This window comes from Mustela putorius, unplaced genomic scaffold (genome assembly GCF_011764305.1).
Source record: "Mustela putorius furo isolate JIRA1106 unplaced genomic scaffold, ASM1176430v1.1 tig00000228_pilon_pilon_pilon, whole genome shotgun sequence".
NCBI lineage: Eukaryota > Metazoa > Chordata > Mammalia > Carnivora > Mustelidae > Mustela > Mustela putorius.
The window spans coordinates 4,392,367-4,410,768 of record NW_025421322.1 but is presented as its reverse complement, the minus strand read 5'-3'; the positions used below and the strand labels follow the sequence as shown (position 1 = coordinate 4,410,768).

Genomic DNA, 18,402 nt, shown 5'->3' with positions numbered 1-18,402 from the left:
TTGCTATTATTAATGTCAAGACATAGATAAATACACTTTTGGTGGTAAAAGGACAGAACCCCAAAGCAATCAGCATTGCAAAAGGATTCAACAAAGTCTATATATAAACAATGTTTCAAAGAAATTCAATCAAATAAATCAGCATGGTATGTTATAAGCAACAGATGTTAGTAAATTTTATAAGCAAAAATATATTTTAAAAAATGAGAAAATAGCTAACAATTTTTAAAATCATAAAGACCTCCAGGTTTACAATATGCAAAAAAAATTTTTTTTAAGATTTTATTTATTTATTTGAGAGGGAAAGAGAGAGCATGAAAAGAGAGAGGTCAGCGGGAGAAGCAGACTCCCTGCCAAGCAGGGAGCCTGATGCAGGACTAGATCGCAGGACTCCAGGATCATGACCTGAGCTGAAGGTAGTTGCTTAACCAACTGAGCCACCCAGGCGCCCCTATAAAAGTATTTTCAATGCCTAGTATCTTTGTTCTAGCAAACAGTTCTATCTAACTCTGATGAGAAATCATGAGCAGCCTGGGTGAGAGGGCAATAGCTCTACAAATCTTATTGCTCTCGTTCGGGACGAATTCCTTTAAAAATGTTCTCTATAAACATAGGTGCTTCAAGTTAAAGTGGGCTAAAAAAATAAAAGCAACCCAGAGCTTTTGTTACTTTTCTCTTCTTATCATCATAAACAGAAAGGAGAAACTTAGAAAAAATAATCTGAGCTTGAATACAGTGAATTTCAAGGGAAAATGTGAATGTATCCTTAGTCTGAAGTGTAACCCTTCATCAAATAGCAAGCTTTAAAAAAAAAAAAAAAAGCTGACATAACCTTAAATTTGTAATAAGTCCAGTGTAACAGTTGGTAGGACCAGATGATTTCCAAGCAAAATCATTAATGCAGAAGGGGTACCCCAAAACTTAGGTTGGGCATGCTGAAGACTGCAGCACCAACCGTTCTTCTGGCAATGAAACAGTAGAAAGTGTAGAATGTTTCTTAATAATTTCCTACCTGCTGGCCATATTCCACTCAAGGGCTGGGTTTTGAGAATTTCTTTCACTCTCGGTTAGCACTCCTCCTGTGCCACTTTCCTTCTCTGGTTTTAGTTGATCCCACTGTGCAGTACCAATATTGATGGACTGCAGGTCTATTTGGTATTGTCTGTCTTCAATTTCTGATCCAGGGTCTCGAAGAATTCCCAAGTTCAAAGCTCTCCTGTAAAGGCGATGAAAAAATGTAAACACATAAAATATTCTGTTTATTTTGTTCACTAACATAGTATCATTACCATTTTTTCTTCCTTTGGATTACTGATGGACTCACTGAGTTAATCAAATCTCCAAGGCAGGTTTTAGGAAGTAACCAGTAGGATGACTTGAAAATGTACCCTAAACTTACAGTAATCTACCCTATAATGATTTTTTACATTGTTCTCAGCAATGTACTGTTTTCTAAGTGCTTTCACATCCATGATTTCGGTTCTTGAGCTACTGTGGAGGCTCTATTTTTATCACCATTTTTACTAAAGAGAAGATAATTCAGAGAGGTTGAAAGGTACTGAGGTAGTTTGAGGTAGTTTGTGACAAAACCACAACTTAGACCCAGGCTTTCTAACTCAAAACTCAGTCTTCTTTCCAAGGCTAATCATCTACCTTCTTAAGACCTTTCATGTCTCCTGAGGAAAGAGAATAGAAATTTGTCAATCTACTGCACTTCCCTAACCCTTGCCCTAACCTAAGCAACTTGACAACCCAGTTGCCACACAGACTGAACTGTTGAGAAGACTACACTGTTTCCATATGGAAACACACAGTGTGGATTATTGGCCCATACAGAGTTGAAACTTTGACTTTACTGGACCCAATGCTAAACAAAGAAATAAAATCATCAGTGGCATAAACCTAAATTAGAGGAAGTAAATTATTACATTTTTTGTGAGGGTTTTAGAATGAAAATAGCAAAGAAATATGGTAAGAAGAAAAGAACTGCGTTCAGGGTTTGGAGGCTAGATAAACATATTTGCATGAGTTTGGGAACATTTAGTTTTGTTGGTTCACAAATGTTTTAAAGTGAGTCATCAAAAGGAAAATAATATTAGGTCCCTATGAAAGTTTCAATGAACACAGTGATATAGAGACTAAAAATAACTTCACTAGTACAAGTACTAAAAAAACCTACAACTGCAGCTATTTGAAAAAAATACAATTAAACTAATTACATCAACTGAACACTAAAGAAATTAATTGATGGGGGTGGGGTGGGGAGAAGGAAGAATGGGTCTTCTTCTGAAAACTACAGAAACTCCAATTAAGACTGTGCGGTGGCTAAGTTAAGCAGTGTGGGTCAGACCATGTCCCCGAAGGCTGGTCAAATACTGATGGAAGGTGGGTAACTGCAGCGACTCAAGATGGCAGGGGTCTAGGCCAACTGCTGAGGAATGGAGACAGCATCTGTTGGGCCAGGCGAGGTTCTACTGCGCCAGACAAGGTACGGGCTGAAGCTAATGAATTCAAGTGAAGAAAGGGGCTGGGAAAGAACTGGAGCTGAATGAGCAGGCAGTTCAGGTAGGGTGAAATCAGAGAGAGTTATAACAGAGAACAGGGAAACAAATAGGCGTCAGTCTAGAAACCATAGCAGAAGCCAGAGAAGGAAATGGGATGAATTCTCATTTCTAAAGTTAAGAGCCCAACTTGTTGTTGTTTTCCTTCTCTTTTCTAACTTAACAAGAATTGCAATCTAGGAACGGGGATGCAAAGAAAAATAGCCTAAAATTTTACTTGAAGCAAATAATTACATTAGAAATACAGCCCATAAAATGGGATATGAACCTTTTCAATTTGTCCTGATGAAAGTAAAGAAAAAAGAAAGCATGATGATAGAGATGGGAGGGCATAACATTTAGAATAGCCCCATTTTGGTACAATGTTCTCGTTTTACCTTAGTATCGGTATAATTCTGCTTAAGGGCCCACCTCAGACTTCACTTTCTATGAAGCCTTTCCCAACCAACCTTTCTCCAAACTCATCTCTCTCAAATCTGTGCTCCTGGGGTTTCTCTATACTAAAAGCACAATAACATCACAATGACATGTCAGTTTTTCCCAATATATCATACATTTCTTGAAGTCAAGAACTAACTCTCCTATCAAGCTATCAGTAAATGCTGTTTCAGTTCACTGATTTGAACAGACACAAATCTTGACAAATCTCAAATGGAGAACCTATATGTACATAGCAGTAAGAAAACAGTTTTTAAACTTTTTGATTCAGATGCACATGAATTCAGATATACAGTAAACATCTTGGGCAGTTAGTGGTATAGCCTATTTCTTAGATTATTAATCCCCATACAAAAGTTACATTTCCTTATTTTAAACTAGCCAATGCTTTCTGCACTTTAAATAAATTCCCTAAACATATTTTTAAGGTGAACTAAAATACTTTAAGAATCCTTGAAGAAAAAGTATGTTAAGAAATACAGTCAGTGCTATATTAAAAGACAAAGTAACTCAGCCCAGCATTAACATCAGTCTATTTCCCTTGGTGCATGGATGTTGTATAATCACAAGATTAAAACCACAAAACACTGAGTTTCATATCAGAGTTTTTCATGTAGACTAGAAATATCCTACATTTTTTTCTTAGTCTTAAATTGAGCTGTATTTCTCTTATCTAGAATGCTTGACAAAAATTTAAAGTTACCTTTTTAAACACATCTTAGAGGTGGCACCAGAGAACAGAAACTTCAAAGTACCCCCCACCGCCCCGCTGACCCCGCCAACCCCGCCAACCCCTCCCAAAGCGAAACCAGGAAAACTAATAAATAAGCACCTGCCAAAGCCAGCTTTTGCTCTTAGGTTTTCTGCTGAATCCTGCAGACACTGATTTTTTGCTCTGATAACTGCATGGGAGATAAAGCTCAAGGCCCACCCAAGATGATGAATCAACTTAATTGCAGACCCTACATATAAAGCTGGGGTCACAGAGGGCTACATACGTGGTCAAAGTGTGAATTAAAAACAGCCCTCCCGGGGAGCCTCTTGGTGATAGAGCAGTTCAGGATCTTGATTGCAATAGTGGTTACAAGAATCTACATGTGATAAAACTTCACAGAACTATACACACCTAAACACAAGGAGAATCCAGAGAACTGCTGAATCTGAATACAGCTGTGGACTATACTGATTGTCAACTTCCTGGTTTTGAAATTGTACTACAGTTATGCAGGAGGTTAGGCAAGACTTAAAATGACAAAACTCTCAGAAGAAAACATAGGGGATAAGCTCCTTGGCATCAGTCTTGGCAATGATTTCTTGGTTTTGACCCCAAAAGCAAAAGGCAACAAAAGCAAAAATAAATAAGTGGGAGTACATCAAATTAAAAAGCTTCTGCTCATCAAAGAAAAGTATCAACAAGATGAAAAGACAACCTCTGAAATAGAAAATTTTGCAAACCCTATATCTGGTAAGGAGTTCTATCCCAAATATACAAGGAACTCCTACAACTTAGTAGCAAAAACACAATCAATTTTAAAATGGGGAAAGGATCTGAAATAAACATTTTTCCAAAGACATACAAATGGCCAACAGGGAAATGAAAAGGTGCTCAGTGTAGGGCAGTGAAAATACTCTGTATGTTACTGTAATTATGGATATGTGTCATATGTTATTTATCTGTCCAAATCTACACAACGTGTAATGCCAAGAGTGAATCCTCATGGAAACCATGGAGTCTGCATGATTATGATGTGTCACCATAGTCCAGCAGTTGTAACTACGTACAACTCTGCTGGGTGGGGGATGTTGGTAAAGCTCCCAAGTAATGGGCTACACATCAAAAGGTAGAATAAACTAAAAAAAATTTTTAAAAATAAAAATAAAAAAAATAGAGAGAAGGAAATAAGAACAGAAATCAATGAAATAAAAAAGACAGGGAAGGATCAACAAAGCCTAAAATAGATAAACCTCCAGTAGTCAAGAGGAAAAAAAAAGAGCTAAAGACAGAAAGCCTAAGAAACTAAATTTGCAATTAAAAAACCCCCACAACTATGATGCTGCAGAGACTAAACAGATAAGAGGATATTAGTAAGATTTCTAGTAACAAAGATTTTACAACTTATTGTGGGAAAAAAAATCTCTTATCTAATTTCTCACTGTCCCCAAAGATAATTCTTAACCTTTCACCATGGGATGAATATAAAGGCTGCCCTCTCATTTCTTCCACCGCATATAATGCTACTTTCTCCTTTCATAAGTTCTTTTTTTATGTAAAAATGACTACTTTAAAACTATATCCTGACAGTTAAACCTGCTGGTCATGTAAGAACTAGTGAAAAGCAACCGTGTACTTCCCTATTCCATTCCTTACTTAAGACTGTCAACTCTATCTTCCTATCTCAAAGGCCACTAAGCAAATTTGCATTCCCTCATTCAGAGAGTATTTAGCGAACATTGCATGCCAGGCCCTGTGACAAGGCCCTAGGGATGCTGGATCCCTCTGTGGTCCCTGCCCTAATACAGCTTACAGTCTCATTGGGGATTTACAGGGAATAGCAAAAAGAGTTAATGCTATAAAAGGTTAGGTATAGAATGCAACTGGAAGTACAAAAACGGGACCCAGATCTAAGGGACCCAGGAAAGAGAAAGCAGTGCTTAAGGGAGTTCAAAACCACCAAACTTCATTCCATATAATGAAAAAATTAAAAAAAAATTATCTCAGACAGAGGAAACAAGAGGTTTAAGGGTCCAGAAAACCTGAAAATGTTCTGAACTGTTGGCGTGGAGAGATGTATGGAAGGAAGTAAAGTCACAGACTAGTGAGGCTTCAAGTCAGACAGGCCCTTCCATCAGAAAGCGTCCGAGAACAGCACCAGGCCCAGACTTTGGGGGTGGAGGGGTGGCCCACAGGTCACACTTGCCTAGAAAATTGGCATTTTCTCCTCTGGCAAAAAGGTTACAGAAATTATGTATTAGCACAGTAGTCAAGACTAGAGAGAGATCTGAGTTTCTGTCTTATTTTAAGAACTAAGTGAGATAAAGAGCCCAGCATACAACTTGACACATCATAAAAATCTCAGTGACTGTTAGAAAAAAAAAAATCATCCTACTTTGATTCTCTCTTCAGCCTCTGTATAAAATATTAAATAACAGTGAAATAATTAGAAAGCGAGAGGAAGAAAGACTTACCGGATAAAGTACACATTCGGATTCTGAAAAAACAAAAGCCTAGAGCAAACAGCAGCACTGACCTTCCATTGAATTAAGTGAGTGAATTCACCCAACGAATTTTTTTTTCCCTTTTTAAGATTTTATTTATTTATTTGACAGAGAGAGACACAGCAAGAGAGGGAGCACAAGCAGGGGGAGTGGGAGAGGAAGAAGCAGGCCTCCTGATAAGCAGGAAGCCCAATGAGGGACTCGATCCCAGGACTCTGGGAACATGCCCTGAGCCGAAAGGTAGATGCTTAATGACTGAACCACCCAGGGGCCCCTCTACCCAAGTGTTCTAATTTGTTCTGTTTCATCAATCTAAAAACATTTTAATAGTGTTCTGGGTTAGTTTGTAATAAACCCCCGACTTTCTAAGACAGGAAACAGTTCTTTCAAACTGTTTAAAAAACAGATTTTCTTCAATAATTTCTTAGTCTCCTGAGATATCAAAGCCAGGAAAGAATGTATTCTTGTACATTTTCCCAAGTATAAAATGTAAATCACTGTTACAAATAATATAGGTAGGCCATTTGGCTTATTAGCTTAGGTTAATATAAAGATGAAATATATTTTAAGATTAGCTCTTATTCACAAACTTTGTAAGTTTGGTTTGAGTTTTCTCTGACAGAAACAAATGCAGGGTAATTTCTTTCAGACTTAGATAATAAAATCTAATTTTTCTAATTACATAATCTGTATGACTTATTTTCAATTCTTTAAAGTCAGAAAACACACAGTGGCTCACTGATTTACTTCATTTTCCACAAAGTACTTGTTTTTGGTTTTTTTTTTTCCCCTCATCTTGAAATACTCACTGATCTTTATTTTTTAAAGTATAAGATGCCCATTTTGGACATTCAAGTAATTTATTTTTCAATACTAAATTTAAAAAACCATTCAAAATGTTTTCATTCAAATACTAGATGTAAACTCTTCTTAAGCACTCTGAGCTGAGAGGAAGATGTCTTGTGAAAGATGTATTTAATTAGATCTTTTTTAAAGGTGTAAATACATATAGTCACAATTTGAAGACAATTAATTTTCATTTTTTCAAATGCTGGAAATCCTTTTACAGCTTTTAAAATGTGATATTCCCTAAGCAAATGACTTTTAATTTAAAAATAGCCAGTTACAGTGTCCTTCCTCATCTCTTATTATAGTCTTTGGCTTAAAATCTAATTGATCTGATATAAGGATTGCCACTCCTGCTTTCTTCTGATGTCCATTAGCATGGTAAATTCTTTTCCACCCCCTCACTTTAAATCTGGAGGTGTCTTCGGGCTTAAAATGTGTTTCTTGGAGGCAACATATAGATGGGTTTTGTTTTTTTATCCATTCTGATACCCTGTGTCTTTTGACAGGGGCATTTAGCCCATTCACATTCAGGGTAACTATTGAGAGATATGAATTTAGTGCCATTGTATTGCCTGTAAGGTGACTGTTACTGTATATGGTCTCTGTTCCTTTCTGATCTACCACTTGTAGGCTCTCTCTTTGCTTAGAGGACCCCTTTCAATATTTCCTGTAGAGCTGGTTTGGTATTTGCAAATTCTTTCAGTTGTTGTTTGTCCTGGAAGCTTTTAATCTCTCCTTCTATTTTCAATGATAGCCTAGCTGGATATAGTATTCTTGGCTGCATGTTTTTCTCGTTTAGTGCTCTGAAAATATCATGCCAGCTCTTTCTGGCCTGCCAGGTCTCTGTGGATAAGTCAGCTGCCAATCTAATATTTTTACCATTGTATGTTACAGACTTCTTTTCCCGGGCTGCTTTCAGGATTTTCTCTTTGTCATTGAGACTTGTAAATTTTACTATTAGGTGACGGGGTGTGGTCCTATTCTTATTGATTTTGAGGGGCATTCTCTGAACCTCCTGAATTTTGATGCTCGTTCCCTTTGCCATATTGGGGAAATTCTCCCCAATAATTCTCTCCAGTATACCTTCTGCTCCCCTCTCACTTTCTTCTTCTTCTGGAATCCCAATTATTCTAATGTTGTTTCGTCTTATGGTGTCACTTATCTCTCGAATTCTCCCCTCGTGGTCCAGTAGCTGTTTGTCCCTCTTTTGCTCAGCTTCTTTATTCTCTGTCATTTGGTCTTCTATATCACTAATTCTTTCTTCTGCCTCACTTATCCTAGCAGTTAGAGCCTCCATTTTTGATTGCACCTCATTAATAGCTTTTTTGATTTCACCTTGGTTAGATTTTAGTTCTTTTATTTCTCCAGAAAGGGCTTTTATATCTCTCGAGAGGGTTTTCTCTAATATCTTCCATGCCTTTTTCGAGCCCGGCTAGAAGCTTGAGAATTGTCATTCTGAACTCTAGATCTGACATATTACCGATGTCTGTATTGATTAGGTCCCTAGCCTTCGGTACTGCCTCTTGTTCTTTTTTTTTGTGTTGAATTTTTACGTCTTGTCATTTTGTCCAGATAAGAGTAAATGAAGGGGCAAGTAAAATACTAAAAGGGTGGCAACAACCCCAGGAAAATATGCTTTAACCAAATTAGAGGAGATCCAAAATCGTGAGTGGGGAGAAAGGGGATAAAAAGAGGTTCAAAAAGGAAGAAAGAAAAAAAAAAAAAAAAAAGAAAAAAAGAAAAAGAAAAAAAAAAAAAAAAAAAAAAAAAAAGAAAAGAAAAGAATTTTTTAAAAAAGAAAACACCTAAGAAAAATGTAAAAAAGAAAAAATATATATATTAGATAAACTAGTATAAAATCGTTAAAAAAGAAAAAGGTAACAGTTAAAAAAAAATTTTACCCGAAGGCGAGAAAAAAAAAAAAATGAAAAAGAAAAAATTAAATTAACTGCAAGACTAAAAAAAATCACAGGAAAAAAGCCATGAGTTCCGTGCTTGGCTTTCTCCTCCTCTGGAATTCTGCTGCTCTCCTTGGTATTGAAACCGCACTCCTTGGTAGGTGAACTTGGTCTTGGCTGGATTTCTTGTTGATCTTCTGGGGGAGGGGCCTGTTTTAGTGATTCTCAAGTGTCTTTGCCCCAGGCGGAATTACACCGCCCTTACCCGGGGCCGAGACTATAATAAGAGATGAGGAAGGACACTATATCATACTCAAAGGGTCTGTCCAACAAGAAGATTTAACAATTTTAAATATCTATGCCCCCAATGTGGGAGCAGCCAACTATATAAACCAATTAATAACAAAATCAAAGAAACACATCAACAATAATACAATGATAGTAGGGGACTTTAACACTCCCCTCACTGAAATGGACAGGTCATCCAAGCAAAAGATCAGCAAGGAAATAAAGGCCTTAAATGACACACTGGACCAGATGGACATCACAGATATATTCAGAATATTTCATCCCAAAGCAACAGAATACACATTCTTCTCTAGTGCACATGGAACATTCTCCAGAATAGATCACATCCTCGGTCCTAAATCAGGACTCAACCGGTATCAAAAGATTGGGATCATTCCCTGCATATTTTCAGACCACAATGCTCTAAAGCTAGAACTCAACCACAAAAGGAAGTTTGGAAAGAACCCAAATACATGGAGACTAAACAGTATCCTTCTAAAGAATGAATGGGTCAACCGGGAAATTAAAGAAGAATTGAAAAAAATCATGGAAACAAATGATAATGAAAATACAACGGTTCAAAATCTGTGGGACACAACAAAGGCAGTCCTGAGAGGAAAATATATAGCGGTACAAGCCTTTCTCAAGAAACAAGAAAGGTCTCAGGTACACAACCTAACCCTACACCTAAAGGAGCTGGAGAAAGAACAAGAAAAGAAAAACCCTAAGCCCAGCAGGAGAAGAGAAATCATAAAGATCAGAGCAGAAATCAATGAAATAGAAACCAAAAAAACAATAGAACAAATCAACGAAACTAGGAGCTGGTTCTTTGAAAGAATTAATAAGATTGATAAACCCCTGGCCCGACTTATCAAAAAGAAAAGAGAAAGGACCCAAATAAATAAAATCATGAATGAAAGAGGAGAGATCACAACTAACACCAAAGAAATACAAACTATTATAAGAACATACTATGAGCAACTCTACGGCAATAAATTTGACAATCTGGAAGAAATGGATGCATTCCTAGAAACATATAAACTACCGCAACTGAACCAGAAAGAAATAGAAAGCCTGAACAGACCCATAACCAGTAAGGAGATAGAAACAGTCATTAAAAATCTCCAAACAAACAAAAGCCCAGGGCCAGACGGCTTCCCGGGGGAATTCTACCAAACATTTAAAGAAGAACTAATTCCTATTCTCCTGAAACTGTTCCAAAAAATAGAAATGGAAGGAAAACTTCCAAACTCATTTTATGAGGCCAGCATCACCTTGATCCCAAAACCAGACAAGGATCCCACCAAAAAAGAGAGCTATAGACCGATATCCTTGATGAACACAGATGCGAAAATACTCAACAAAATACTAGCCAATAGGATTCAACAGTACATTAAAAAGATTATTCACCACGACCAAGTGGGATTTATTCCAGGGCTGCAAGGTTGGTTCAACATCCGCAAATCAGTCAATGTGATACAACACATCAATAAAAGAAAGAACAAGAACCATATGATACTCTCAATAGATGCTGAAAAAGCATTTGACAAAGTACAACATCCCTTCCTGATCAAAACTCTTCAAAGTGTAGGGATAGAGGGCACATACCTCAATATCATCAAAGCCATCTATGAAAAACCCACCGCAAATATCATTCTCAATGGAGAAAAACTGAAAGCTTTTCCGCTAAGGTCAGGAACACGGCAGGGATGTCCATTATCACCACTGCTATTCAACATAGTACTAGAGGTCCTAGCCTCAGCAATCAGACAACAAAAGGAAATTAAAGGCATCCAAATCGGCAAAGAAGAAGTCAAATTATCACTCTTCGCAGATGATATGATACTATATGTGGAAAACCCAAAAGACTCCACTCCAAAACTGCTAGAACTTATACAGGAATTCAGTAAAGTGTCAGGATATAAAATCAATGCACAGAAATCAGTTGCATTTCTCTACACCAACAGCAAGACAGAAGAAAGAGATATTAAGGAGTCAATCCCATTTACAATTGCATCAAAAACCATAAGATACCTAGGAATAAACCTAACCAAAGAGACACAGAATCTATACTCAGAAAACTATAAAGTACTCATGAAAGAAATTGAGGAAGACACAAAGAAATGGAAAAATGTTCCATGCTCCTGGATTGGAAGAATAAATATTGTGAAAATGTCTATGCTACCTAAAGCAATCTACACATTTAATGCAATTCCTATCAAAGTACCATCCATCTTTTTCAAAGAAATGGAACAAATAATTCTAAAATTTATATGGAACCAGAAAAGACCTCGAATAGCCAAAGGGATATTGAAAAAGAAAGCCAACGTTGGTGGCATCACAATTCCGGACTTCAAGCTCTATTACAAAGCTGTCATCATCAAGACAGCATGGTACTGGCACAAAAACAGACACATAGATCAATGGAACAGAATAGAGAGCCCAGAAATAGACCCTCAAATCTATGGTCAACTAATCTTCGACAAAGCAGGAAAGAATGTCCAATGGAAAAAAAGACAGCCTTTTCAATAAATGGTGCTGGGAAAATTGGACAGCCACATGCAGGAAAATGAAATTGGACCATTTCCTTACACCACACACAAAAATAGACTCAAAATGGATGAAGGACCTCAATGTACGAAAGGAATCCATCAAAATCCTTGAGGAGAACACGGGCAGCAACCTCTTCGACCTCTGCCGCAGCAACATCTTCCTAGGAACAACGCAAAAGGCAAGGGAAGCAAGGGAAAAAATGAACTACTGGGATTTCATCAAGATCAAAAGCTTTTGCACAGCAAAGGAAACAGTTAACAAAATCAAAAGACAACTGACAGAATGGGAGAAGATATTTGCAAACGACATATCAGATAAAGGACTAGTGTCCAGAATCTATAAAGAACTTAGCAAACTCAATACCCAAAGAACAAATAATCCAATCAAGAAATGGGCAGAAGACATGAACAGACATTTCTGCAAAGAAGACATCCAGATGGCGAACAGACACATGAAAAAGTGCTCCATATCACTCGGCATCAGGGAAATACAAATCAAAACCACAATGAGATATCACCTCACACCAGTCAGAATGGCTAAAATCAACAAGTCAGGAAATGACAGATGCTGGCGAGGATGCGGAGAAAGGGGAACCCTCCTACACTGTTGGTGGGAATGCAAGCTGGTGCAGCCACTCTGGAAAACAGCATGGAGGTTCCTCAAAATGTTGAAAATAGAACTGCCCTATGATCCAGCAATTGCACTATTGGGTATTTACCCTAAAGATACAAATGTAGTGATCCAAAGGGACACATGCACCCGAATGTTTATAGCAGCAATGTCCACAATAGCCAAACTATGGAAAGAACCTAGATGTCCATCAACAGATGAATGGATCAAGAAGATGTGGTATATATACACAATGGAATACTATGCAGCCATCAAAAGAAATGAAATCTTGCCATTTGCAACAACATGGATGGAACTAGAGCGTATCATGCTTAGCGAAATAAGTCAAGCAGAGAAAGACAACTATCATATGATCTCCCTGATATGAGGAAGTGGTGATGCAACATGGAGGCTTAAGTGGGTAGAAGAATAAATGAAACAAGATGGGATTGGGAGGGAGACAAACCATAAGTGACTCTTAATCTCACAAAACAAACTGAGGGTTGCCGGGGGGAGGGGGTTTGGGAGAAGGGGGTGGGATTATGGACATTGGGGAGGGTATGTGATTTGGTGAGTGCTGTGAAGTGTGTAAACCTGGTGATTCACAGACCTGTACCCCTGGGGATAAAAATATATGTTTATAAAAAATAAAAAATTAAAAAAAAAAAAAAAAAAAAAAAAAAAAAAAAAAAAAATAGCCAGTTACAAGTGAAAAACAATTTTACTTCAAAGCCAAAAACAAAAATACATTTTAATCAAGAGAGCTTTGATTTAGTGCACTGCATTTTCATAGCATAAGAAACAACTGCAAAATCATCAGAGCAAAGAATTCTAATAAAATGTTACTTTATTAGAAAACTCATTGGAGGAAAAGAGCTTTAGCGAGGGTCAGGATGCCTAATAGTAATAATACCTACCTTACAAAATAAAACTAACATCCCAAGTGTCCACCAATGGATGAATGGATGGATAAAGATGTGACATACATATACATGCAACAGAACAGTATTCAGCCATAAACACACACACACACACAGACAAAGAAATCATTTGCAACAACCTGGATGGACCTTAAAGACATTATGCTAGTGAGTCAGAGAAAAACAAATACTGTGTGATCTCACTTATATGTGCAATGGAAATAAATGAGAGAGATCAGAGAAAGAAATCAGATTGGTTATCAGGGGCTAGGGACAGGAAGGGGAAATTGGAGAAACATGGTCAAAAGGTACAAACTTCCAGTTCTAACACATATCAGTGCTAGGGATATAATGTACATGATAACTATAGCTAACACTGCTATCTGATCTACAGGAAAGCTGTAAGAGAGTAAATCCTAGGAGTTCACATTACAAGGAGAAATCTTTTCCCCTTTACTCCTTATCTTTATATTGTATCTATATGAAAAGATTGATATTAGCTGAATCTATGGTCTTAATCGTTTCACAATATATGTAAATCAAACCATCATTCTGTACATCTTACAGTGATGTATGTCAATTATTTCTCAATAAAACTGGAAAAAGCCAATATACATACAAACATAGTTATAAGATGAATAAGTAGTTTTAGGGATCTAGTGTATAGCATAGTGATGATAGTTAATGGTATACAGTAAGAGAAGATCTTAAGAACTTTCATAAAAAAAGATAACTGTAAAATGAAAGCTGTGTCTAATTAGCTTGATTGTGGTAATAATTTCAAACTATACATATATCAAATGATCACTTTGTACGCCTTAAACATATACAATTTTTATTTCTCAATTTATCTCAATAAAGCTGGGAGAAAATACATAAATACCTTTTTAAGAGAAGCTTATATTATATTACTTCCTAATTAAGTTTTTTTCTAGAAATGTTTGATATCATAAATGGAATAAAATTTTGTCTTAAATTCACATACATCTAAAAAGCTCTATGAACTTTGCTCTTTATCCTTATTACAGTCTTTAAGACCTTTTAGCAATTCAAATCAGGAAAGGGGGTGAGTTAAGATGCCCATAACTTCCTTGCCCTTAACACAAAAAGCTGCTTTATTGGCTAAAATGTAGGAGTTATAATTGTAATTGCTTTGCCCTTCCGAAACTCATCTCCCATACCATTTGAACCATTCAGCAGGTGGTGTAGGAGGATAAACTAAAGTCTGCAATAGTTGGTCAATAATATAATCATAAGGAACCAAAGAAGACTTTAAGTATATAACAGGAAACATAGCTTTAATGTTTTCCTTTTTAAATTGATTTAGTCTGGGTCAGGCCTTTTGTATGTTTACATAAGGAACAGCTCATGTTGAACCATTTATACTGCTCACTGCTGAATAGGCATATCTTTCGAGCTCACTGTGAAGAAATAGAATTCATTACTTACAGCTCAGTTGAGATCTACAAAACGTTAAACAAGCCAGAAAATAGGAATATAAAAAGAAGTAAAATTTATATACATTGACTCAATTAAATTAATCTGCATTTTTATCACCAAGTATCTATAGCAACAGTAATTTTGAGAGTATACAGGGTAGGGGATTTAAATAGTTGATCGGGCTGAGGACTACTGCTGATTTCCATGACCAATCGCAGGGGTTCTTGTCCTCAGAGGGTAGAAGAATGACCTGAGAGCTTGTTAAAAATGTTAAGTTCCCACCTGCAGAAATTCTGATTCAGCAGGTCTGGACTGGGACTGAGGAATATGCCTTTTCCCTTGTTTGTTTGTTTGAATGCAAACTAGCATTTTTATTGATTTTAAAACCAAATTCTAATACTGAGAGCAATACTTCTTTGACCTGGAACATCATAAATCTAGTATCTGAAGTGAAAGGAGCAAAGACAAGAACCAGTAAACCCAAGGCTATTTCTTTTATAAACTAGAGAAATTAATACTTGTCCTGCTTCCTTCACAGAGTTGTCTCTGCTAATTCACTTCACCCTTGAAAGCTGGGTGTCTATTTTCTCACTTCCATGTACTTTCCCATAAGCCTTGACACACAGGAGGCTTTTAATATATCAAGTTAAATAAATAACTAATATTCTTCTTTCTTTCCTTTATTTCTCTTGAGGACTGTAAGCAATCATTTTTTTCTTTTTCTCGTCTGTAACTTGAACCTTCAGACAAATTATGTTGAAGTTAGTCTCCTTGGAAGAGAAAGAGGCTCTCCCTAAGACCCTGCATCATCTCCGGCTAGCACCTTTTCTCTCACAGTCCCTTTTAACCAGAAACTTATCTTTCTCACAGACCTATACCCCTGGGGATAAAAATATATTATATGTTTTTAAAAAATTTTTAAAAATTAAAAAATTTAAAAAAAAAGAAACTTATCTTTCTCTCAGTATTTCTATTTCCTCACAATTTATTTTTCCTCACAATCAGGTATCACCCCTCCTTCTCCTCTGAAATTTTCCTGAAAAGATCCCCAACTGATTTTCTAATTATCGGATCCAGTGGATGACTTTTAGTCATTAACTCACCTGTCTTTTCTGGGTATTTGACAATTCAAAATGGCAGCAGAGCACGCTGGTGAAGAGCACAGACTGCACACTTAGCCTGCTGGGATGGATGATTCTAGCTCTGCCACCTACCATTGGGTACCTTTGAGCAAATTAAATTTACTGTGCTTCATTTTAATCATCTGAAAAGTGAAGTCAAATGAGCTCCTTCATTCCAAGTAATACCTGACATAGAGTAAATGATTAATATATACTGGAAGCTATTATTATAATAATCTTTCTCATTATTAAAATTTTCTTCCATGAACTTGTGTACTTCCACACTCCCTCAACTGTCCTTCTCTAATTTCCTTTACTGAATTCTTTTTTTCTGTTTGTCCCATCAATATTAGTGACTTCTAGGGCTCCATCTTCAGATTTTATGTTTTTTATATATTCAGTAGCATGACTGATTCACAAATGCCACTATATGTACTCCTGAACTGTATTTCCAATGAAGGAGATAGGTTTCCTAGAATCCCCTTACATTTTCTGGCCCAGCCCATTTTATGATGAATGGCATACATTTAAAAAACAGTTGGCTACTACTAGAGTTCCATGGTCAAAGAAAGCACAGTATAATTAAACTGTATTAAGAACATGAATATTATTTTTTATTTTGTTAAGATTTTACTTTTAAGTAATCTCTACACTCAACAAAGGGCTTGAACGTCGAAGGCCAAGATCAAGAGTCACATGTTCTGGGGCGCCTGGGTGGCTCAGTGGGTTAAAGCCTCTGCCTTCGGCTCAGGTCATGATCTCAGCGTCCTGGGATCGAGCCCCACATCGGGCTCTCTGCTCAGCGGGGAGCCTGCTTCCTCCTCTCCCTCTGCCTGCTTCTCTGCCTGCTTGTGATCTCTCTCTGTCAAATAAATAGATAAAATCTTTAAAAAAAAAAAAAAGAGTCACATGTTCTTCTAGTTGATTGGGTCAGCCAGTTACCCAAAGAGCTTGAATCTTAATATCAAAATTATATTCAAATTCTGGTTCTATCATTTACAAGATATAGATCCTTGGAGAAGTCAGCTAACTCAATGAATATCAGTATCTTCTCTAATGGGATAGTGGTACCTAGTTACATAGGATCTCTTTGGGATTTAATCTTATAATTTTAATTAACATGTTTACTAACCATACATGTCACCTGGTTAATGTTATTACTACAGTGTATAAGAAAGAATCCACTGGTCTGCTTTCAGACTGAATCCACTCGTCTCACTTATAAAATCCAAAAATAGACTGATGATACAGAGACTTTAGTTTAAACAAACAGGCCCTATGATAATTCCTTGAGTATAAATAGAACATTACGTAACAAAATGATTTCTCTAGATTTCTAGTCCAAGTGATAAAATGAACACTAAAATATTCATCATGTATTTCACATTCTCATAAGAAAGAAGGAGCAAAAATATTTTTTAAGAATTTCATAACTTGGGGCGCCTGGGTGGCTTAGTGGGTAAAGCCGCTGCCTTCGGCTCAGGTCATGATCTCAGGGTCCTGGGATCAAGTCCCGCATCGAGCTCTCTGCTCAGCAGGGAGCCTGCTTCCTCCTCTCTCTCTCTGCCTGCGTCTCTGCCTACTTGTGATCTCTCTCTGTCAAATAAATAAGTAAAATCTTTAAAAAAAATAATTTCATAACTTTTAGAAACTAAAATTCATTTTTAATTAATACAAACTTTTAATAAATAAATTCCACTTTAACAAATGGTTTTATGATGGGGCAATAATAAAACTCACTTTTTTCAGTTATACAAAATTAAATGATCATGTACACAAATCCACAAAATAGAGTGTAAAGTAATAATGACATGACAGCAGTATTTACCAGTTTTTTTTTTTTATGGGTAAATTATAGGCAATTTCATTAATATAAAGAATACCTTTTTCTGAAAGTTTCTCAAAATGTCCTCAGTGGTTAAGAAAATAAGAAACTAGATCTTCACATTTTATCTTAAAGAAAATATATGAGCTTTGGAAGGTTTTTTTTTTTTTTTTTTCCTCTTGCAGTCAGACCTCAGCTGGTAAGTCCTCTTTTGCTCACAAGTATATAAATTGGGTATATATTTACAAGACAATGTAAGAAGATACAGGGTATACAATGTATGGTCAAAGTGAAAAGTATATCAAACTACCCCAAACAATTCTCATCACATTAGAAATATATTCCAAAGAAATGAATTAACTGAACATGTACTACATTGAAAAATTTGTTGAAGTGATCAAAGAACCCTTATGTGATCTCAGAGAAATTACTGACAGACACACTACAATATAGAGAAATGAATATGCTACTTCAATTTTGTAAACTAACTATGTTACTGATCTATTTTTTAAAGATTGATTTATTTAAGAAGGAAAGAGAGAGAGAGAGAGAGAGAGAAAGCATGGGAGAAGGGGTAAGGGAGAGAGAGAATCTCAAGCAGGCTCTCTGTTGAGCATGCAGCCCAATATGGAACTCAATCCCATGACCCTGAGAACATGACCTGAGCTGAAATCGAGAGCTGGA

At 36.5% G+C, this 18,402-nt stretch overlaps 1 protein-coding gene across 6 annotated transcripts in view; it reads right to left on the bottom strand.

Annotated features, from left to right (window-relative positions):
* The window catches only part of VPS13B (vacuolar protein sorting 13 homolog B), a 762,523-nt gene that overhangs the window by 287,696 nt on the left and 456,425 nt on the right, over positions 1–18,402 (bottom strand). For 5 of the 6 annotated variants that reach the window (XM_045077980.1, XM_004768902.3, XM_004768901.3 and 2 more), the window contains exon 31: positions 1,013–1,216. In XM_045077980.1, the coding sequence (XP_044933915.1) occupies positions 1,013–1,216 (204 nt within the window). Of the gene's footprint in view, positions 1–1,012; positions 1,217–18,402 lie in introns of those variants that run through there. The other variant, XR_006606124.1, reaches the window with a different exon arrangement.